This window comes from Salmo trutta, chromosome 30 (assembly GCF_901001165.1).
Source record: "Salmo trutta chromosome 30, fSalTru1.1, whole genome shotgun sequence".
Taxonomy (NCBI): Eukaryota; Metazoa; Chordata; class Actinopteri; order Salmoniformes; family Salmonidae; genus Salmo; species Salmo trutta.
Window position 1 is genome coordinate 13988521 of NC_042986.1, and position 19890 is coordinate 14008410.

Below are 19890 nucleotides of genomic sequence, written 5' to 3' on the forward strand. Positions count from 1 at the left end.
CTTTCCTCTGCGGCCCCGTTGATGTGGATTGGGATGTTGTTCTCTCTGCTGTCTCCTGAAGTCCACGATCAGCTCTTTCGTTTTGTTGACGTTGAGGGAGAGGTTATTTACCTGGCACCACTCCGACCAGGGCCCTCACCTCCTCCCCTGTAGGCTGTCTCGTCATTGTTGGTAATCAGGCCTACCACTGTTGTGTCGTCTGCAAACTTGATGATTGAGTTGGAGACGTGCATGACCACGCAGTCATGGGTGAAGAGGGGGTACAGGAGGGGGATGAGCATGCACCCTTGTGGGGCCCTCGTGTTGAGTATCAGCGGAGGTGTTGTTGCCTACTTTCACCACCTGGGGCCCGTCAGGAAGTCCAGGACCCAGTTGCACAGGGCGGGGTTCAGACCCAGGGCCCAGAGCTTAGTGGTGAGCTTGGAGGGCACTATGATGTTGAAGGCTGAACAGTAGTTCACTCATTCTTACATATGTATTCTTCTTGTCCAGATGGGATAGGGCAGTGTGCAGTGCTCTGACGACACAGCTTGGGATGTCATCTGGGCTGGCAGCCTTGTGAATTCTCTGTATTACCGAGGCGATTCGGATCCAACCTTTAAGTCATACATTGTGCTCCTGGCCAGAGAGGATTGAAGTTCAATATGTAGAAGGCTTATGTTAACTAGCTGGCGTTGCCCATGACAGAACGTTAGGCTAGAGAGCAAGCATTTTAACCAGGTAGCATAGGACAACAAAAAATAAAAACGTGTATTGTATGACATAGTGATAGACGTTTCATCAACATGAAAGAGAGGAGGATGGCATTGGCGTGTCTCTAAGTAGGGTGAATTCACATGCTTTTTCTACTTGCACGCACACGCACACACACACACACACACACACACACACACACACACACACACACACACACACACACACACACACACACACACACACACTATATTGAGTTTACGTCGATTGGACAAAATTCTGGTATCTTTTTGGGGCAGCTAGGAAGACATCACTTCCTGTCATTTCTACCAGCCAACGGAAATAGATCACTGAGCAAAATGGCTCAAATGGCAACCCCCTATGTTGAAGATGAATCTGGTAAGGCTAATTTAAATTATAACTCTAATAAAAGTATTGGTGGAGTGTGAGAATAAATACAGTTTAGAATTACTAACCCGTTTGTCTTTAGGTCGCTTCCCCAGAACAGTAACCCAGCAACGCTCGCGTTATGGCGCGAACAAATTGTCCAAGCGTGCTGCTGGCTAACCAGTTAGCGTAGTTAGCTAGCTAACAAACACACTAGTTAAAACTGCATTGTTGATTAACGTAGTTAGCTAGCTACCAGATAACTAGCGTAGCCAACGTTACTACTAGATAATGTCTAGTTAATAGCTATGTCTTAACTATCTTACGTTAGCTATATGGGACACTATATTCTGTTGGCTAGCCTAGCCAAACTAGGGCGCAAAAGTACCTAACTAGTAGTAACTAGTAGTAGTAGTAGTAGTAGTAGTAATAGTAGTAGTAGTAGTAGTAGCCCTAAATCAGGCTTTAATACACAATTGGCATATACAGCCGGAAACGTGTGCAAAATCGTGTAAATGTTCCTTACAAGTCAGAATGTTGAATACAATTCTGAATCGGGCAGGATGGCGAACAATCCACACATTTTTGTGTGTACATTTTATTTTTCGGATTTCGTCTTTAAAAAAAGTGTAGATTGTTTTCCATCTTCCCCTTATTCAAAATATGCCATTTTCATTGTCACCATGGCATGCTCGGTGTAATAGCTATTAACGAAGAACCGAATATTCAAAATAAAACTAACTTTACCTTGGTGCCGAACCGAACCATATAACGTTACCCACTGGCTCTCTAAAAAGTCTGGTAAATAATACTTTCCTGTGGATATTTTCTCAAATTTCGAGCAGCTGTAAGACAAACCGCACAAACAACCGGTAGAGTACGTTCAAATGTAATTTTATTCAACGTTCTCTTGTAAGTAACATTTACACGATTTTGCACGTTTCAGGCGTTCCGCAACGTAGAAAATTAATTGTGTACTACAGCCTGATTAATCAGACTACAGTAGCCCAATAATTTACTGTTAAGGAGTGTAGTCCAGCGGTTTTCAAACCTCTCCTCGAGGACCTCTAGACGTTTCACAATTCATAGCCAAGGGATTTAAAAAAATATTTATTTTTGTCAACAAAAAAAAAGTTAATTTTAAACACAATATACTTGCAGTGAAGCCGCTCAACAGCTACATCACATTAGTCATCTAACAGCCTCCCATCCAGAGCACACACAGAAGCAACCAGGGCCAACACCCTGCTTAAGGGCAAGTTGACAGATCTCCCACCAGCCCTCCAAGATCCCTCCCACAGTTCCCCAAGAGCTGACCCCCCCCCCCCCCCCCATGCACCAACAAAATGAACAAAAGAAAACGGAAAACAACAATGCAAAAAACAAAAGACATCAAGGACAACAAAAATCATAACAGCAAGGCCAACTGAATATGTTTGACTGCATGTATGGCACTATTTACATGTGTGTCTGTGTATGTGCCCATGTGTGCATTTGAATGAGAGTGTGTGTATATTGCATGTGTACAAACACCTGCACTGCATCAGACTCAGGCAAACCTGCATTAACTGTAAAAACACTGCCCCTCAGTGTCATTCAAACGTACTTTTTGTTATGTTTTATTTTGACTTAATTTTTTTGACTTTTATCTTTTTAGTCAAGGGATTGATTATTAGTTGAGAAGTTTAATCGAGTATGCTAGCTGTGGAATAGTTCAAATTCATGGAATGGCTAGGGGTTCCAGAAGAAAAGTTTGAAAACCCCTGGCCTAGTCAAACTGCATGCTGTGCGTAGCTTTGCACGCTGACCAACGAGAAGTAGGACTATTCCTGATCTGGCACATCTGCGTGTCACGTTTTTTGATATGCAGGGTGAAGTTGACAATTTCGTAATGAAGAGAGCGATCACTTTTACTACTAGCACTGCATGGTTGAAGCAGGAGAAGAGTGTCAACTTCCAAATGGTCTAAACCACGTGTATTCAACTCTTACCCTACGAGGTCCGGAGCCTGCTGGTTTTCTGTTCGACCTGATAATGCTTCTTCGTCGATGAGGTTTAACGGCGGTTGGCATCCAATATGTTGCGTTATTGCAACCTACTAGACTGGAGTACAACTCCCTTAGACTTTGCTTGAAAAAATACATAAATAAGCATACCCTACCATCTATTACTACACTCACAACAAAATAAATAAAAATAACACCACCCTACTCCACTATTTCAATCAATTTAGTCTTACCTCATGCCAACAACCTGAAAGGATGGGACATCACCACTTAACACACCCTGTAACTCTTCTGATGTCATGTCTCACACACCCAAATACCAATCTGCAGCTGTCACCACAACCTCTATTTTCTGTGACTTACATTCCATCCCTGCAGTACAGTTGATAGCCATTGCTATAAACGCTAAAAATCCAATCTTAGTGAAACATAGATCACTTGTTGGCCTATCCCTCTGTACTGGTACAGATCTACTCCTCTCAGGATACCTCCCCCTTGACCCATCTTCCTCTACTTGCTTCACTGCCTCAGCATATGACAACTTCTGCACTACTCTACCCCTGGAAACCTCAAACTGCCTCTCTCGCACGGGACATTTCTGATCCCCAGCCCCATGAGCACCCCTACAATAAACACATACCACTACTTTCCCCAATGCTATACATTCCTTTGTCTCATGCCCTTCTGCACACTTCTCACATTTAGGAACCTCCCTCCTATACACTGCTGCCACATGCCCATAAGCTTGACACCTGTAACAACGTAATGTATTCGGCAATAAAGCTCGTACAGGATAACTTATTTCCGCCATTTTTAACCGACTCAAGCTCACCGTCTTCGTCCCTCTCTCTCTTAGACCTCCTCTGCCTCTCTTTTTCCCTCCACTGCACTTCTCCTGACATACATCTTGTCCACTGCACTTCTCCTGACATACATCTTGTTCTTGCTTTCTCAAGGGACGCCATTTAACCGGCTGTCACAATCTCCGTACAATCAGCACGAACCCCTCGGGATGTAGCGCGCATCCCACTTCTAATGCAGCTGTTTTGTCTTGATGTTATTCTTTATCAAAAACTACCGCTACGCTTTTCAATTTCAAACAAGCGTGCTCTTCCAACCACCATCCCTGTGTCGATAGCTCACCGCGTGATTCCTACCTGATAATTAATTGCACACATCTGGTGTCCCAGGTCTAAATGAGTCCCTGATTAGAGGGGAACAATTAAAAAGGCAGTGGAACTGGCTTTGAGTCCAGAGTTGAGTTTAAGAGGTCTAAACCATTATATTATGAGACGGGTGAAATCCAAAGTTGTACTATATATATTTTTTTATCCTTAAAATTGACACCATAGACATATACATCATTCACACAGACACACACACACACACACACACACACACACACACACACACACACACACACACACACACACACACACAGAGAGTCAGCTCAGACACACAGTCAGCTCAGACAGATCCAGCTCAGAGGCCCAGCTCATGAGCGCCATCGGCAGCAGATTTGAATTTGGAATGGAAAATAATTGTTTAAATCAAATTTTATTTGTCACATGTGCCGAATACAACAGGTGTAGACTTTACCATTAAATGCTTTCCTACGAGCCTTTAACCAAGAATGCAGTTCAAGAAATAGAGTTAAGAAAATATTTACTAAATAAACTAAAGTATTTTTTTTAAGTAACACAAGAAAATTACATTAGTCAAGGTAATTTGTAAAGTGACTATCCATGGATAATAAACAGTGAGTAACAGCAGTGTAAAAACAAAGGGGGGAGTCAGTCAGTCATTGTACTTAGTCCAGGTGGCCATTTCATTAATTGTTCAGCAGTGTTATGGCTTGAGGGTAGAAGCTGTTAAGGAGCCTTTTGTACCTAGACTTGGTGCTCCGGTACCGCTTGCCGTGTGGTAGCAAAGAGAACAGTATGACTTGGGTGACTGGAGTCCTTTTTTTGGGGCCTTTCTCTGACACCGCCTAGTAAACTAAGCAAAAAAAGAAACGTCCTCTCACTGTCAACAGCCTAACAAGATTCAACAACTGAGACATAAACTGAACACGTTCCGCAGACTAACAGAAATGGAATAATGTGTCCCTGAACAAAGGGTGGGGTCAAAATCAAAAGTATCAGTCAGTATCTGGCGTGGCCACCAGCTGCATTAAGTACTGCAGTGCATCTCCTCCTCATGGACTGCACCAGATTTGCCAGTTCTTGCTGTGAGATGTTACCCCACTCTTCCACCAACGCACCTGCAAGTTCCCGGACACCAATCTGGGGGGAATGGCCCTAGACCTCACCCTCCAATCCAACCGGACCCAGACGTGCTCAAGCTGGCCATGGCAGAACACCGACATTCCTGTCTTGCAGGAAATCACGCACAGAACGAACAGTATGGCTGGTGGCATTGTCATGCTGGAGGGTCATGTCAGGATGAGCCTGCAGGAAGGGTACCACATGAGGGGGGAGGATGTCTTCTCTGTAACGCACAGCGTTGAGATTGCCTGCAATGACAACAAGCTCAGTCCGATGATGTTGTGACACACCGCCCCAGACCATGATGGACCCTCCACCTCCAAATCGATCCCGCTCCAGAGTACAGGCCTCGGTGTAATGCTCATTCCTTCGACGATAAACGTGAATCCAACCATCACCCCTGGTGAGACAAAACCACGACTTGTCAGTGAAGAGCACTTTTTGCCAGTCCTGTCTGGTCCAGCGACGGTGGGTTTGTGCCCATAGGTGACGTTGTTGTCGGTGATGTCTGGTGAGGACCTGCCTTACAACAGGCTTACAAGCCCTCAGTCCAGTCTCTCTCAGCCTATTGCGGACACTCTGAGCACTGATGGAGAGATTGTGCGTTCCTGTTGTAACTCGGGCAGTTGTTGTTGCCACCCTGTACCTGTCCCGCAGGTGTGATGTTCGGATGTACCAATCTTGTGCAGGTGTTTTGTTACACGTGGTCTGCCACTGCGAGGACGATCAGCTGTCCGGATGCTCTCGATGGTGCAGCTGTAGAACCTTTTGAGGATCTGGGGACCCATTCCAAATCTTTTCAGTCTCCTGAGGGGGAAAAGGTTTTGTCATGCCCTCTTCACAACTTTCTTGGTGTGTTTGGACCATGATAGTTTGTTGTTGATGTGGACACCAAGAAACTTGAAACTTTCGACCCGGTCCACTACAGCCCCGTTGATGTTAATGGGGGCCTGTTCAGCTTCCTTTTCCTATAGTCCACGATCAGCTCCTTTGTCTTGCTCACGTTGAAGGAGAGGTTGTTGTCCTGGCACCACACTGCCAGGTCTCTGACCTCCTCGCTATAGGCTTTCCCGTCGGTGATCAAGCCTACCACTGTTGTGTCGTCAGCAAACGTACTGATGGTGTTGGAGTCGTGCTTGGCCACACAGTCGTGGGTGAACAGGAGGTACAGGAGGGGACTAAGCACGCACCCTGAGGGACCCCAGTGTTGAGGATTAGTGTGGCAGATTTGTTGTTGCCTATCCTTACCACTTGGGGGCGGCCCATCAGGAAGTGCAGGATCCAGTTGTAGAGGGAGGTGTTTAGTCCCAGGGTCCTTAGCTTTGTGATGAGCTTTGTGGGCATTATGTTGTTGAACGCTTAGCTGTAGTCAATGAACAGCATTCTCACATAGGTGTTCCTTTTTCCTTTTGTCCAGGTGGGAAAGGGCAGTGTGGAGTGCGGTTGAGATTGCGTCATCTGTGGATCTGTTGAGGCGGTATGCGAATTGGAGTGGGTATAGGATTTCCGGAATGATGGTGTTGTGAGCCATGACCAGACTTTCAAAGCACTTCATAGCTACCGACGTGAGTGCTACGGGGCAGTAAGCGTTTAGGCAAGTTACCTTTGCTTTTTTGGGCACTGGGACTATGGGGGTCTGTTTGAAACCATGTAGGTATTACAGACTCAGGGAGAGGTTGAAAATGTCAGTGAAGACACAAGTTGGTCTTCGCATGCTTTTAGTACACGTCCTGGTACTCCGTCTGGCCCCGCGGCTTTGTGAATGTTGACCTGTTTGAAGGTCTTGTTCACGTTGGCTACGGAGAGCGTGATCACACAGTCGTCTGGAACAGCTGGTGCATGCTTGCTTCAGTGTTGCTTGCCTCGAAGCGAGCATAAAAGGCATTTAGCTCGTCTGGTTTATTGATTATTGATGAAGCCAGTGACTGATGGGCTATTCTCCTCAATGCCATTGGATTAATCCCAGAACATATTCCAGTCTGTGCTAGCAAAACTGTCCTGTAGCGTAGCATCCGCGTCATCTGACCACTTCCGTATTGAGCCAGCCACTGGTACTTCCTGCTTTAGTTTTTGCTTGTAAGCAGGAATCAGGAGGGTAGAATTATGGTCAGATTTGCCAAATGGAGGGCGTGGGAGAGCTTTGTATGCATCTCTGTGTGTGGAGTAAAGGAGGTGTAGCGTTATAAAAACATTTTTTTTTTAAATTAGTTTAATTATTTAAAAAGATTTCCCCTCTCGTTGCACATGTAAGATGCTGGTAGAAATTGGGTAAAACGGATTTGTATGTCTGCATTCAAGTCCCCGGCCACTAGGAGCGCCGCTTTTGGATGAGCATTTTCTTGTTTGCTTATGGCCTTAGACAGCTCGTTGAGTACGGTCTTAGTGCCAGCATCGGTTTGTGGTGGTGAATAGACTGCTACGAATAATATAGATGAGAACTGTCTTGGTAGATAGTGTGGTCTACAGCTTATCATGAGGTTTTCTACCTCAGGCGAGCAATACCTTGATTAATATTAGACATCACGCACCAGCAGTTATTGACAAACAGACACACACCCCCGCCCCTCGTCTTACCAGATGCAGATGCTCTCTCCTGCCAATGCATGGGTAATCCAGCTAGCTCTATTTTATCTGTGTCGTTGTTCAGCCACGTCTCGGTGAAACATAAGATATTACAATTTGTAATGTCCCGTTGGTAGGATAGTCTTAATTGTAGATCGTCCAGTTTGGTTTCCAATTATTGCACTTTCGCCAATAATAAGGAGGGTAGTGGTGGTTTACCTACTTACCAGCGAATTCTTACAAGGCACCCCGCCCTCCTCTCCCTTTTCTCTTGTCTTTTCTTCACGCGGATGACAGGGATTTGGGCTAGGTCTCGACTAAGCAGTATATCCTTTGCGTCGGACTCATTAAACAACAACTTTATGCAACAACTGTTAGTGCATCACATCAATTCGTTCTTCTAATCAAATTGAAATGTATCGGAGCGCAGGTATATTGGTCATGTATTGAATCGTCTTGAAAGGGAAACATGTACATCCCTAGACAGTATATGTTTAGCATTACCGTCTATGAGTGGGCTATAGTAGTAGTAGCAGCAGCAAGTGGCTCATTTGAAATGCATTAGCTAGCTAGCTAAATCTTTCTAAGTTACCTATAGTCTCTACAGTAATGTTAGCTAGCTAGCCAGTAATCCAGTGTCAATTTGGCTAGCTAGCGACTAGAAAACATTCAATTATGTTAGATTGTTCTCGGTCCTGTTCTTGCTAGTTCCGATGCAAATGTGGCTAGCTAATGCACTGTAGTAGAGCAGTGCTGGAGCGCCAAGTCTTGGACCAAAAGGCTTCTAAACAGCTTCTACACCCAAGACATTAGACTGCTGATCAATTCATAAAAATCGCCACCGGATAATTTACATTGACCCCCCTCTTGTACACTGCTGCTACTCGCTGTTTGTTTGTTACCTATGCATAGTCACTTTGCCTCCACCTACATGTACAGATTACCTCAACTAGCCTGTACCCCCGCACTGACTCGGTACTGGTGCCCCCTGTATATAGCCTCGTTATTGTTATTCTTATTGTGTTACTTTTTATTATTACTTTTTATTTGAGTCTACTTGGTAAATATTTTCTTCTTGAACTGCACTGTTGTTTAAGGGCTTATAAGTAAGCATTTCACGGTAAAGTTTACACTTGTTGTATTTGGCGCATGTGGCAAATAAAGTTTGAATTTATTTAATTTTTATTTGTATATTGTTGTAACACACACACATATCAATGTTTTATCAAGCCTGAGTCGACCAGCTGAGCGTAACACATTAATTGGTACAAATGTAAATGCAAGGTTTTCCGTGAATTTGTAATATTTGCTCATGTTTGCTCCTCCTGTTATAGGGAAATACATTGCTGCTACACAGCGACCTGATGGAACCTGGAGAAAGCCTCGGAAAGTGAAGGATGGTTATACCCCTCAGGAAGAAGTCCCTGTGTAAGTAATTCTACCTGACAGTGACCTCTGTCAAGTCAACCTTTATACTCATTTTGTATTTATTTTGATAGAAGCCTCTGCTGTAAAATGGTTGTTTCCTATTTTTCTCTCTGCGAATCTGTCTTTGTTTTCAGCTACGAGAATAAATTTGTGAAGTTCTTCAAGGGCAAGCCCGACCTGCCACCAGGTATGAGCCCCGGAGATGAGGCCCAGGCAAGGCAGCAGCAGCAGGGGATTCCCGGCATCGCAGAGAGTGAGACAGCTGGGCTTTCCAAGACAGCCAAGCGAAACATGAAACGCAAGGAAAAGCGCAAGCTGCAAGGCCCGGATAGCAATGTGGAAGCACTTATCAATGCTGTTGAGAATGTGGCGATTGCAGAAGGCGGTGACAGTGAGATGCCTACATCTAACCCAGCTGAAGCTACTAATGACCCTTCAGGAGCAGCAGCAGAAAAGGCCAAGAAGATCAAGAACCTGAAAAAGAAGTTGAGGCAGGTTGAGGAACTGCAGCAGAAACTGGACTCTGGGGAGATCAAGCAAGCTACAAAAGAGCAGCTGGATAAGCTTGGGAGGGCCAAGGCCATACAGGACGGGTTGCTGCAGCTTGAAGAGGATTCATGAGATTTAAAGTTTGTCAAAAGGGCAGCAGACGAGTTGTGGAAGTTAAGACTGTTGGAAAATACAAACACCAAGTTCTTCAAGAAATTGACATTTACAGCTGCATTGATAAGCTTCCCTTGAACATTTTTCTGAGATTTGGTGTTATCAGACAGCCAATCAACATTAACTTTGGCTTTGGAATACCAAGTGTACATAAACCTAACACCTCAAGTTATGTTGTTGACAAGAACTGATCATGCTTTCCCACACTTTCTCCAAAACCAATGAACAAACAACAATGAGACAGCCATGTTTTTTTCTCTTCATTTCAAATGTACTTTTAAAACAATTGAACTGATCCCGTATGCTTGTATTGGCTATTAACTTATTGGCCATTCATAGTTGTAATAGCATTTATTTTTGTGCTCAGTATTTTTACTGTGCATTTCTTATCCTTGTTTTTTTTACCTTTATCTGTCAAGAGAATTGCATAGATTATTATTTATTGCATTAAAGATACAGAAAGCCCCTATTCAAGAGAATGCCGTTTTGTTGACCCATCTGTGCACTGAAATGATACACATTTTCCCAATGATTGGACGATTTGAAATACAGTTTGAATATGTGTACATAATGAAGCGATTCATGGTTTACAACATAAACATCACTCATATGAAAGGATATTTTAACGCTGCTGTGAGATTAAATAGATAGCTCCCTCTACAGGTGAAATCAGGCAAAACTGGGTTCAGTAGAAACAACTCACGCTATCTCCCCCTGATTACAGGGCATAGGGAGGATTGTTGTGGTGACATGGAGAAGCCGAAATGTAACATTGATGTGTTAATGGTTCTTTATATATAAACATACTAATTAATGGTTGTCTCGGAATGAAAATGTGGTTAGTTGTTTTTCTCTCATAGGACAGTTTTTTTTTTTAAATATGATTTACATTACAGGAGGAAGAGGTTTTTGTCTCACAGACTACATGGTATTTATGGAGAGAATCTTGATCGAGCAACTTAAAAGATACATTTTGTAAATCTATCACACACGGTCTTTCCCTGGTAGTGAAGCACTACAATGTTTCATTGTTCATTAACTTTGCAATATTAAATGTATTGAAGACACCATCTGTATTGTAACCTTGTCTCAGTTGTCCTTAAAATGGACCAAAAATAGACCTTTAAAAGTTATTGTTAGTTATATTGACTTAATGATTTTGTGTTGCTCTTTAGCAAGAGTGTGTATTTAGAGACAATTTAATCAGTTGAAAGGGGATAGTTTTTGTGATAGTTGGAGTGTAAGTGGGCTGTGTACTTCAAGAGTTGCTGTCAGTGGAGTATTTATTTGCTATAAAGTAATCCCAGACTGCATTCCTCTAATGGTTTATTGTGCGGCTGGAAACGGGTCCCAGTGGGCAGACGATGGTATAAAAACGGTATATGAATCCATAAAGTACAGAGTTCCACAGAACATTATAAAACAGGGACCAACAGAATGGAAATGATGGACTAGGTTTAGAATAATCATCTAAATGGATTAACTTTACCTCATAATGTCATCTTATTTTCTTGGATAGAGACCTGAAATAGTAAATAAGTTCTTTACTATTTTCATCACACGAGCTTACTGAAGAAATAAGGGAAACCGAGATATAGTACTTGAAAACAAAATCTTAGAACGGATTTTCAAATGGAGTACATGCTGTTTCTTGTCTTGCTGACAACTGTGTCCTCCATTGCCTTAAACAGGGAGGAAATCATGGAAGCCATGGTAAGAATATACTGTATAGTAGATGACCAATGAGAACTGGTGCAATTCGTTATTTACTAAACAGCCTGGTTTGTGCTTTAGCCAACTCCTCTGTATTTGTTTTCATACCAAACATGTACGTACTAATACTGTTAATGATATGTCTGCCACATCTTAGGTCTATTTAAGGAACTATGGCTACCTACACATCCCACTGGATCATAGTAAGAGCCAAATGTATCAGACTGAAGAAATCACAGAGGCACTGAGGTAACCACCAAACATCACACTTTTGTCTTCTGCTTTAGGCTGCCCCTCAGCTAGCTTACTCCTACCCTATACCTATTGTATGACTACATATGTGTCTCATTAACATTTATCTTACCCATTATAACTTTAGAACCTTCCAGAAGGCAACTAACTTGGCCATCTCAGGAACGTTCAATGAGGCCACATTGGAAATGATGAAACGACCTCGGTGTGGTATTGAGGACTCCTTCAATGACAAAACCCTCAAATATCGAGTCATGGGTGGGTCATTTTATTTATTCTCCTCTGACTTCATTGTTATATGATCTTGACTTGACGAGGCAAACATATGGCCACACAATCAACTAGGACTAAAAACAAAGCCTTGCGTTAAATGTTTCAGCTATACAACTATTTCCAACGAGTATATTTTACTAATGCCTATTTCCATAGGTTCTACTTGGCGTAAGAAGATTCTGACCTACCGCATCTATAACTACACCCCAGACTTGGGCCTGGCAAAAACACGTGCGGCCCTCAAGGCTGCGTTTAGGTACTGGAGAGAGGTGTCAACCCTGAGTTTCCAGGAGGTGCTGTTTCCAGGAAGAGCAGACATCAAGATCTCCTTTCATAAGAAGGATAGATCTTGTCCGGTGCCCTTCGATGGACCAGGTGAGACTCAGTACTCCATAGTCACACTGCATTTTGAATGTGTGAAAGAAGGCATTTCAGATCTCAGTCTGATGTGAATTATCTACAGCACCAGTCAAAGGTTTGGACACCTACTCATTCAAGGGTTAATCTTTATTTTTACTATTTTCTACATTGTATAATAATAGTGAAGACATCAAAACTATAAAATAACACATATAGAATCATGTAGTAACCAAATTGTTAAAAAAAAAATTATAATATATTTGATATTTGAGATTCTTCAGATTAGCCACCCTTTGCCTTGATGGCAGCTTTGCACGCTTTTGGTATTCTCTCAACCAGCTTCATGAGGTAGTCACCTGGAATGCATTTCAATGAACAGGTGTGCCTTGTTAAAAGTTAATTTGTGGAATTTCTTTCCTCCTTAATGCGTGTGAGCCAATCAGTTGTGTTGTGACGAGGTAGGGGGGTATACAGAAGATGGCCCTATTTGGGAGAAGACCAAGTCCTTATTATGGCAAGAACAGCTCAAATAAGCAAAGGGAAACAACAGTCCATCATTAATTTAGGACATGAAGTTCAGTCAATCAGGAAAATGTCAAGAACTTTGAAAGTTTCTTCAAGTGCAGTCGCAAAAACCATTAAGCGCTATGATGAAACTGGCTCTCATGAGGACCGCCACAGGAATGGAAGACCCAGAGTTACCTCTGCTGCAGAGGATACGTTCATTAGAGTTACCAGCCTCAGAAATTGCAGCCCAAATAAATGCTTCACAGAGTTCAAGTAACAGACACATCTCAACATCGACTGTTCAGAGGAGACTGCGTCAATCAGGCCTTCATGGTTGAATTGCTGCAAAGAAACCAGTACTAAAGGACACCAATAAGAAGAATAGACTTGCTTGGGCCAAGAAACACAAGCAATTGACAATAGACTAGTGGAAATCTGTCCTTTGGTCTAATGAGTCCAAATTTGAGATTTTTGGTTCCAACTGCCGTGTCTTTGTGAGACGCAGAGTAGGTGAACGGATGATCTCCATATGCGTGGTTCTGACAGTGAAGCATGGAGGAAGAGGTGTGATGGTGTGGGGGTGCATTGCTGATGACACTGTCTGTGATTTATTTAGAATTCAAGGCACACTTAACCAGCATGGCTACCACAGCATTCTGCAGCGATATGCCATCCCATATGATTTGCGCTTAGTGGGACTATCATTTGTTTTTCAACAGGACAATGACCCAACACCTCCAGGCTGTGTAAGGGCTATTTGACCAAGAAGGAGAGTGATGGAGTGCTGCATCAGATGACCTGGCCTCCAAAATCACACGACCTCAACCCAATTGAGATGGTTTGGGATGAGTTGGACTGCAGAGGGAAGGAAAAGCAGTCAACAAGTGCTCAACATATGTGGGAACTCCTTCAAGACTGTTGGAAAAGCACTCCAGGTGAAACTAGTTGAGAGAATGCCAAGAGTGTTCAAAGCTGTCATCAAGGCAAAGGGTGGCTACTTTGAAGAATCTCATAAAATATATTTTGATTTGTTTAATACTTTTTTTGTTTACTACACGATTCCATATGTGTTATTTCATAGTTTTGATGTCTTCACTATTATTCTACAATGTAGAAAATAGTAAAAATAAAGAAAAACCCATGAATGAGTAGGTGTGTCCAAACTTTTAACTGGTTCTGTATATGCCTCTGAATGTGATAAACTCAGCAAAAAAAGAAACATCCTCTCACTGTCAACTGCGTTTATTTTCAGCAAACTTAAAATGTGTAAATATTTGTATGAACATAACAAGATTCAACAACTGAGACATAAACTGAACAAATTCCACAGACATGTGACTAACAGAAATGTAATAATGTGTCCCTGAACAAAGGGGGGGTCAAAATCAAAAGTAACAGTCAGTATCTGGTGTGGCCACCAGCTGCATAAAGTACTGCAGTGCATCTCCTCCTCACAGACTGCACCACATTTGCCAGTTCTTGTTGTGAGATGTTACCCCACTCTTCCACCAAGGCACCTGCAAGTTCCCGGACATTTCTGAGGGGAATGGCCCTAGCCCTCACCCTCCGATCCAACAGGTCCCAGACGTGCTCAATGGGATTGAGATCCGGGCTCTTCGCTGGCCATGGCAGAACACTGACATTCCTGTGTTGCAGGAAATCACGCACAGAACGAGCAGTATGGCTGGTGGCATTGTCATGCTGGAGGGTCATGTCAGGATGAGCCTGCAGGAAGGGTACCACATGAGGGAGGAGGATGTCTTCCCTGTAACACACAGCGTTGAGATTGCCTGCAATGACATCACACTCAGTCCGATGATGCTGTGACACACCGCCCCAGACCATGACGGACCCTCCACCTCCAAATCGATCCCGCTCCAGAGTACAGGCCTCGGTGTAACGATCATTCCTTAGACGATAAATGCGAATCCGACCATCACCCCTGGTGAGAAAAAACCGCAACTCGTCAGTGAAGAGCACTTTTTGCCAGTCCTGTCTAGTCCAGCGACGGTGGGTTTGTGCCCATAGGTGATGTTGTTTCCGGTGATGTCTGGTGAGGACCTGCCTTACAACAGGCCTACAAGCCCTCAGTCCAGCCTCTTTCAGCCTATTGTGGACAGTCTGAGCACTCATGGAGGGATTGTGCGTTCCTGGTGTAACTCGGGCAGTTGTTGTTGCCATCCTGTACCTGTCTCGCAGGTGTTTATGTTCGGGTGTACCGATCCTGTGCAGGTGTGTTGTTACACGTGGTCTGCCACTGCGAGGACGATCAGCTGCCCGGCCTGTCTCCCTGAAGCACTGTCTTAGGCGTCTCACAGTACGGACATTGCAATTTATTGCCCTGGCCACATCTGCAGTCCTCATGCCTCCTTGCAGCATGCTTAAGGCACATTCACACAGATGATCAGGGACCCTGGGCATCTTTCTTTTGGTGTTTTTCAGAGTCTGTAGAAAGGCCTCTTTAGTGTCCTAAGTTTTCATAACTGTGACCTTAATTGCCTACCGTCTGTAAGCTGTTAGTGTCTTAACGACCGTTCCACAGGTGCATGTTCATTAATTGTTTATGGTTAATTGAACAAGCATGGTAAACAGTTTTTAAACCCTTAACAATGAAGATCTGTGAAGTTATTTGGATTTTTACGAATTATCTTTGAAAGACAGGGTCCTGAAAAAGGGATGTTTTTTTGTTGTTGCTGAGTTTATATGTTTACCTTTCTGAAAATATCCCCTGTCATTAGGGGGAGTGCTTGCCCACGCAGATAACCCTGAATCAGGCATTGTGCATTTTGACGAAGACGAGCAGTGGACAGAGGGGACGACCTCTGGCTGTAACCTGAGGATTGTAGCAGCCCATGAGATTGGTCACGCCCTTGGCCTGGGTCACTCTCAGAACCACAAGGCTCTGATGGGACCTGTCTACTCTGGTTACCGTGCCAACTTCAAACTACATCCTGATGACATTCATGGAATCCAAGCTCTGTATGGTGGGGGATGGATTCTGATTTATTTTATTGAGTTAAGACAGGCAGTGTATGTGATCAATATCTAATAAACCATAGAATTATTCCATAGTCAGACTGATTTCCTGTGGATGTTGTATGTAGAGGATAAAGACAGATTCAAAAAGTTATGTCTCGTAGAGATTGGTGCGTGCAATGCCAGGGTTGGGGGTTTGATTCCCATTGGGGACCAGTACGAAACTGTTTGCACTCAATAATGTAATTATCTCTGGATAAGAGTGTCTGCTAAATGACAAAAATGTTATGTGTTTGAAACATTTGTCTTTTCTGTTCTCCTTTAGGGAAGCCAGGCAATCGTCCAACAGTATCCAGAAAGCCAAATGATTCATCCCAAGAGGAAGGTTCACCACATCTTTGCAAGAGTATCATAGATGCAATTATGTTAGGTAGGTATTATAAAGATTTAGCCCCAATTTTTGCCGTACAAAAAACTATGTAAACTATATGAAACTGCAAATTAGCAAAGCGCTTTCATTCAGATATACAGTATCTACAAGTGTTTGTCTAATATTTATCGACCACCCAGGTCCTTTTCGCAAGACATATGTCTTCAGCGGTCAGTATGTTTGGACAGTGTCTGACACGACTGGCTACAACACACCCATCCTGATCTCTGTGCTGTGGAAGGATCTGCCAGGGAGCCTCAATGCAGCTGTGTACTCTCAGAGGACCAACAAGTCCTACTTCCTGAAAGGTAAAGCTTTCACCCTGCATCACTCTGTCCCTAGCCTGGTCCCATATCAGTTTGTGCTGTCTTGCCAACTTCGTTGTCATTATTTACCAAACCTACCATAGGAGTCGGCAAGACATCACATACAGATCTTGGACCAGGCTACACTGTCCCTGTTTCAGTTCTGTATTTTCTCTCATTATTGTAGTTTTCATGTGCCACTGTCATATTCTTAATTCAGGAGACAAAGTGTGGAGGTATACCAGATTCAAACTTGACGTTGGCTTTCCGAAACACTTGGCCAGCGTTCCTTCTAATGTCGATTCAGCCTTTTACTTCAACCGGAACAACAAAGTGATCTTCTTCAAGGTAAGGAAAAAACAAACAATGGTTTTAGCTAATGTGTGAATATGTAACATACTCTCTAATCTAGACCACTTCAGAAGGAGTGGGACGACCAGATAATAGTTACACTTCATTCTATCCCAAAGGGTTCTCAGTATTGGCAGTGGGATGAAGCTGGGGCAACGGACTCCAGGACGTATCCCAAACCGATATCACATCTCTTCTCTGGGGTACCCTACAACCTGGATGCAGCCTTCACATGGACAAACGGCCATATATACATTTTCAAAGGGAACCAGTACTGGCGCATCAACAACAACCAAGTTGTGGATAAGGGCTACCCTCTCAGAACGAGTGAAAAATGGATGCAATGTGATAAATAGGCCTTTAGAGGTCAGTGGTGTTTTATTTCAGACTCACCTTTATTCACCAAGTACATTTACACACACCTATAATTATTTGCCTTAGTGAGAAGGTGCTGCCAGTGATAGACAATATACAAACAGAATACAGACACTAGTCCACATAGACATCATACAGAATATACAATATCGAAACAGTAAACATAAAACTCTGGTGCATAGGCTGATTACAGTGGAAATGTATAATTTACAGAGGGGATATGTCTATATAAGCAGAGCGAGGGATGCTGCCGTGGCAAATGTATACAGTGTTGTCCGGAGGTGTACATAGCGCAGATTAGTATTTGTGGTCATTGGTGACAAGGTGTAGTAATCGGTCCAATGCAAAGTCACTTAATCCCTATGAGCCCGATGGCCGGTTGATGAGGGCCACAGCATGGGGGAAGAAGCTGTTGAGATCGGACAATGCGCTGCAGTTTGCCCTGGCCCTTGCCTCTCCATTTCTAAAGTAAGACGTCAGCCTCCAGAACCAAATTGTCACTCCAATGACACTATACAGTATGAAAGTCCCGCCTACGTCCTGGATCATGTCCCACAGTTTTTGAATGGCATTCAAGATTATATCATCAAATTCATGAAAATGCGGTCATTTAAGATACAGTTGAAGTCGGAAGTTTACATACACCTTAGCCAAATACATTAAACTCAGTTTTTCACAATTCCTGACATTTAATCGTAGTAAAAATTCCCTGTTTTAGGTCAGTTAGGATTACCACTTTATTTTAAGAATGTGAAATGTCAGAATAATAGTAGAGAGAAGGATTTATTTCAGCTTTTATTTCTTTCATCACATTCCCAGTGGGTCAGAAGTTTACATGCACTCAATTAGTATTTGGTAGCATTGTCTTTAAATTGTTGAAGTTGGGTCAAATGTTTTGGGAAGCCTTCCACAAGCTTCCCACAATAAGTTAGGTGAATTTTGGCCCATTCCTCCTGACAGAGCTGGTGTAACCAAGTCAGGTTTGTAGGCCTCCTTGCTTGCACACGCTTTTTCAGTTCTGCCCACACATTCTCTATAGGATGAGGTCAGGGCTTTGTGATGGCCACTCCAATACCTTGACTTTGTTGTCCTTTGTTGTTCCACAACTTTGGAAGTATGCTTGGGGTCATTGTCCATTTGGAAGACCCATTTGTGACCAAGCTTTAACTTCCTGACTGATTTCTTGAGATGTTGCTTCTATATATCCACATCATTTTCCTCCCTCATGATGCCATCTATTTTGTGAAGTGCACCAGTCCCTCCTGCAGCAAAGTACCCCCAAAATATAATGCTGCCACCCCTGTGCTTCACGTTTGGGATGATGTTCTTCGGCTTGCAAGCCTCCCCCTTTTTCCTCCAAACATAACGATGGTCATTATGGCCAAAAAGTTCTATTTTTGTTTCATCAGACCAGAGTACATTTCTCCAAGAAGTACAATCTTTGTCCCCATGTGCAGTTGCAAATCGTAGTTTGGCTTTTTTATGGCGATTTTGGAGCAGTGGCTTCTTCCTTGCTGAGTGGCCTTTCAGGTTATGTCAATATAGGACTCGTTTTACTGTGGATACAGATATGTTTGTACCTGTTTCCTCCAGCATCTTCACAAGGTCCTTTGTTGTTGTTCTGGGATTGATTTGCACTTTTCTCACCAAAGTACGTTCATCTCTAGGAGAATGCGTCTCCTTCCTGAGCGGTATGACGGCTGCGTGGCCCCATGGTGTTTATACTTGCGTACTATTCTTTGTACAGACCTTCAGGCGTTTGGAAATTGCTCCCAAGAATGAACCAGACTTGTGGAGGTCTACCATTTTTTTTCTGAGGTCTTGGCTGATTTCTTTAGATTTTCCCATGATGTCAAGCAAAGAGGCACTGAGTTTGAAGGTAGGCCTTGAAATACATCCACAGGTACACCTCCAATTGACTCAAATTATGTTAATTAGCCCATCAGAAGCTTCTAAGGCCTGACATCATTTTCTGGAATTTTCCAAGCTGTTTAAAGGCACAGTCAACTTAGTGCACGTAAACTTCTGACCCACTGGAATTGTGATCAGTGAATTATAAGTTTAATAATTAGTCTGTAAACAATTGTTGGAAAAATTACTTGTGTCATGCACAAAGTAGATTTCCTAACCGACTTGCCAAAACTATAGTTTGTTAACGATTAACTTGTGGAGTGGTTGAAAAACGAGTTTTAATGACTCCAAGCTAAGTGCATGTAAACTTCCGACTTCAACTGTATATGTACAATTATATTCATGGATTAATTTACCTCTAGAAGTAAATTAATCCACGAATACGAATATAATTTGACATTTATTTTAATTTACCGTTTTCATAAATTTTA

General features: G+C 43.0%; 2 protein-coding genes across 2 annotated transcripts; both read left to right on the forward strand.

Annotated features, from left to right (window-relative positions):
• Nucleotides 1–1000: 1000 nt before the first annotated feature.
• LOC115168021 (partner of Y14 and mago B) lies at nt 1001–11076 on the forward strand. Its single transcript, XM_029722869.1, has 3 exons — nt 1001–1092; nt 9250–9343; nt 9478–11076. The coding sequence occupies exons 1-3, from the start codon at nt 1053–1055 to the stop codon at nt 9962–9964; spliced, it is 621 nt and encodes a 206-aa protein (XP_029578729.1). The 5' UTR covers nt 1001–1052; the 3' UTR covers nt 9965–11076.
• A 159-nt stretch (nt 11077–11235) lies between these two features.
• On the forward strand, nt 11236–18203 carry LOC115168020 (matrix metalloproteinase-19). Its single transcript, XM_029722867.1, has 9 exons — nt 11236–11719; nt 11877–11968; nt 12099–12229; nt 12401–12619; nt 15850–16095; nt 16413–16517; nt 16658–16825; nt 17043–17170; nt 17293–18203. Exons 1-9 carry the CDS (start codon nt 11639–11641, stop codon nt 17527–17529), a joined length of 1407 nt encoding a protein of 468 aa, XP_029578727.1. The 5' UTR covers nt 11236–11638; the 3' UTR covers nt 17530–18203.
• Nucleotides 18204–19890: the final 1687 nt, after the last annotated feature.

Bases quoted from the DNA above. Each gene is read 5' to 3' on its own strand.
- LOC115168021 (XM_029722869.1), top strand. From the start codon at position 1,053: ATGGCTCAAATGGCAACCCCCTATGTTGAAGATGAATCTG. The intron at 1,093-9,249 runs GTAAGGCTAATT...CTCCTGTTATAG, and splicing joins CTATGTTGAAGATGAATCTG to GGAAATACATTGCTGCTACA. The intron at 9,344-9,477 runs GTAAGTAATTCT...CTTTGTTTTCAG, and splicing joins CCTCAGGAAGAAGTCCCTGT to CTACGAGAATAAATTTGTGA.
- LOC115168020 (XM_029722867.1), top strand. From the start codon at position 11,639: ATGGAGTACATGCTGTTTCTTGTCTTGCTGACAACTGTGTCCTCCATT. The intron at 11,969-12,098 runs GTAACCACCAAA...TTATAACTTTAG, and splicing joins GAAATCACAGAGGCACTGAG to AACCTTCCAGAAGGCAACTA. The intron at 12,620-15,849 runs GTGAGACTCAGT...CCCTGTCATTAG, and splicing joins GGTGCCCTTCGATGGACCAG to GGGGAGTGCTTGCCCACGCA.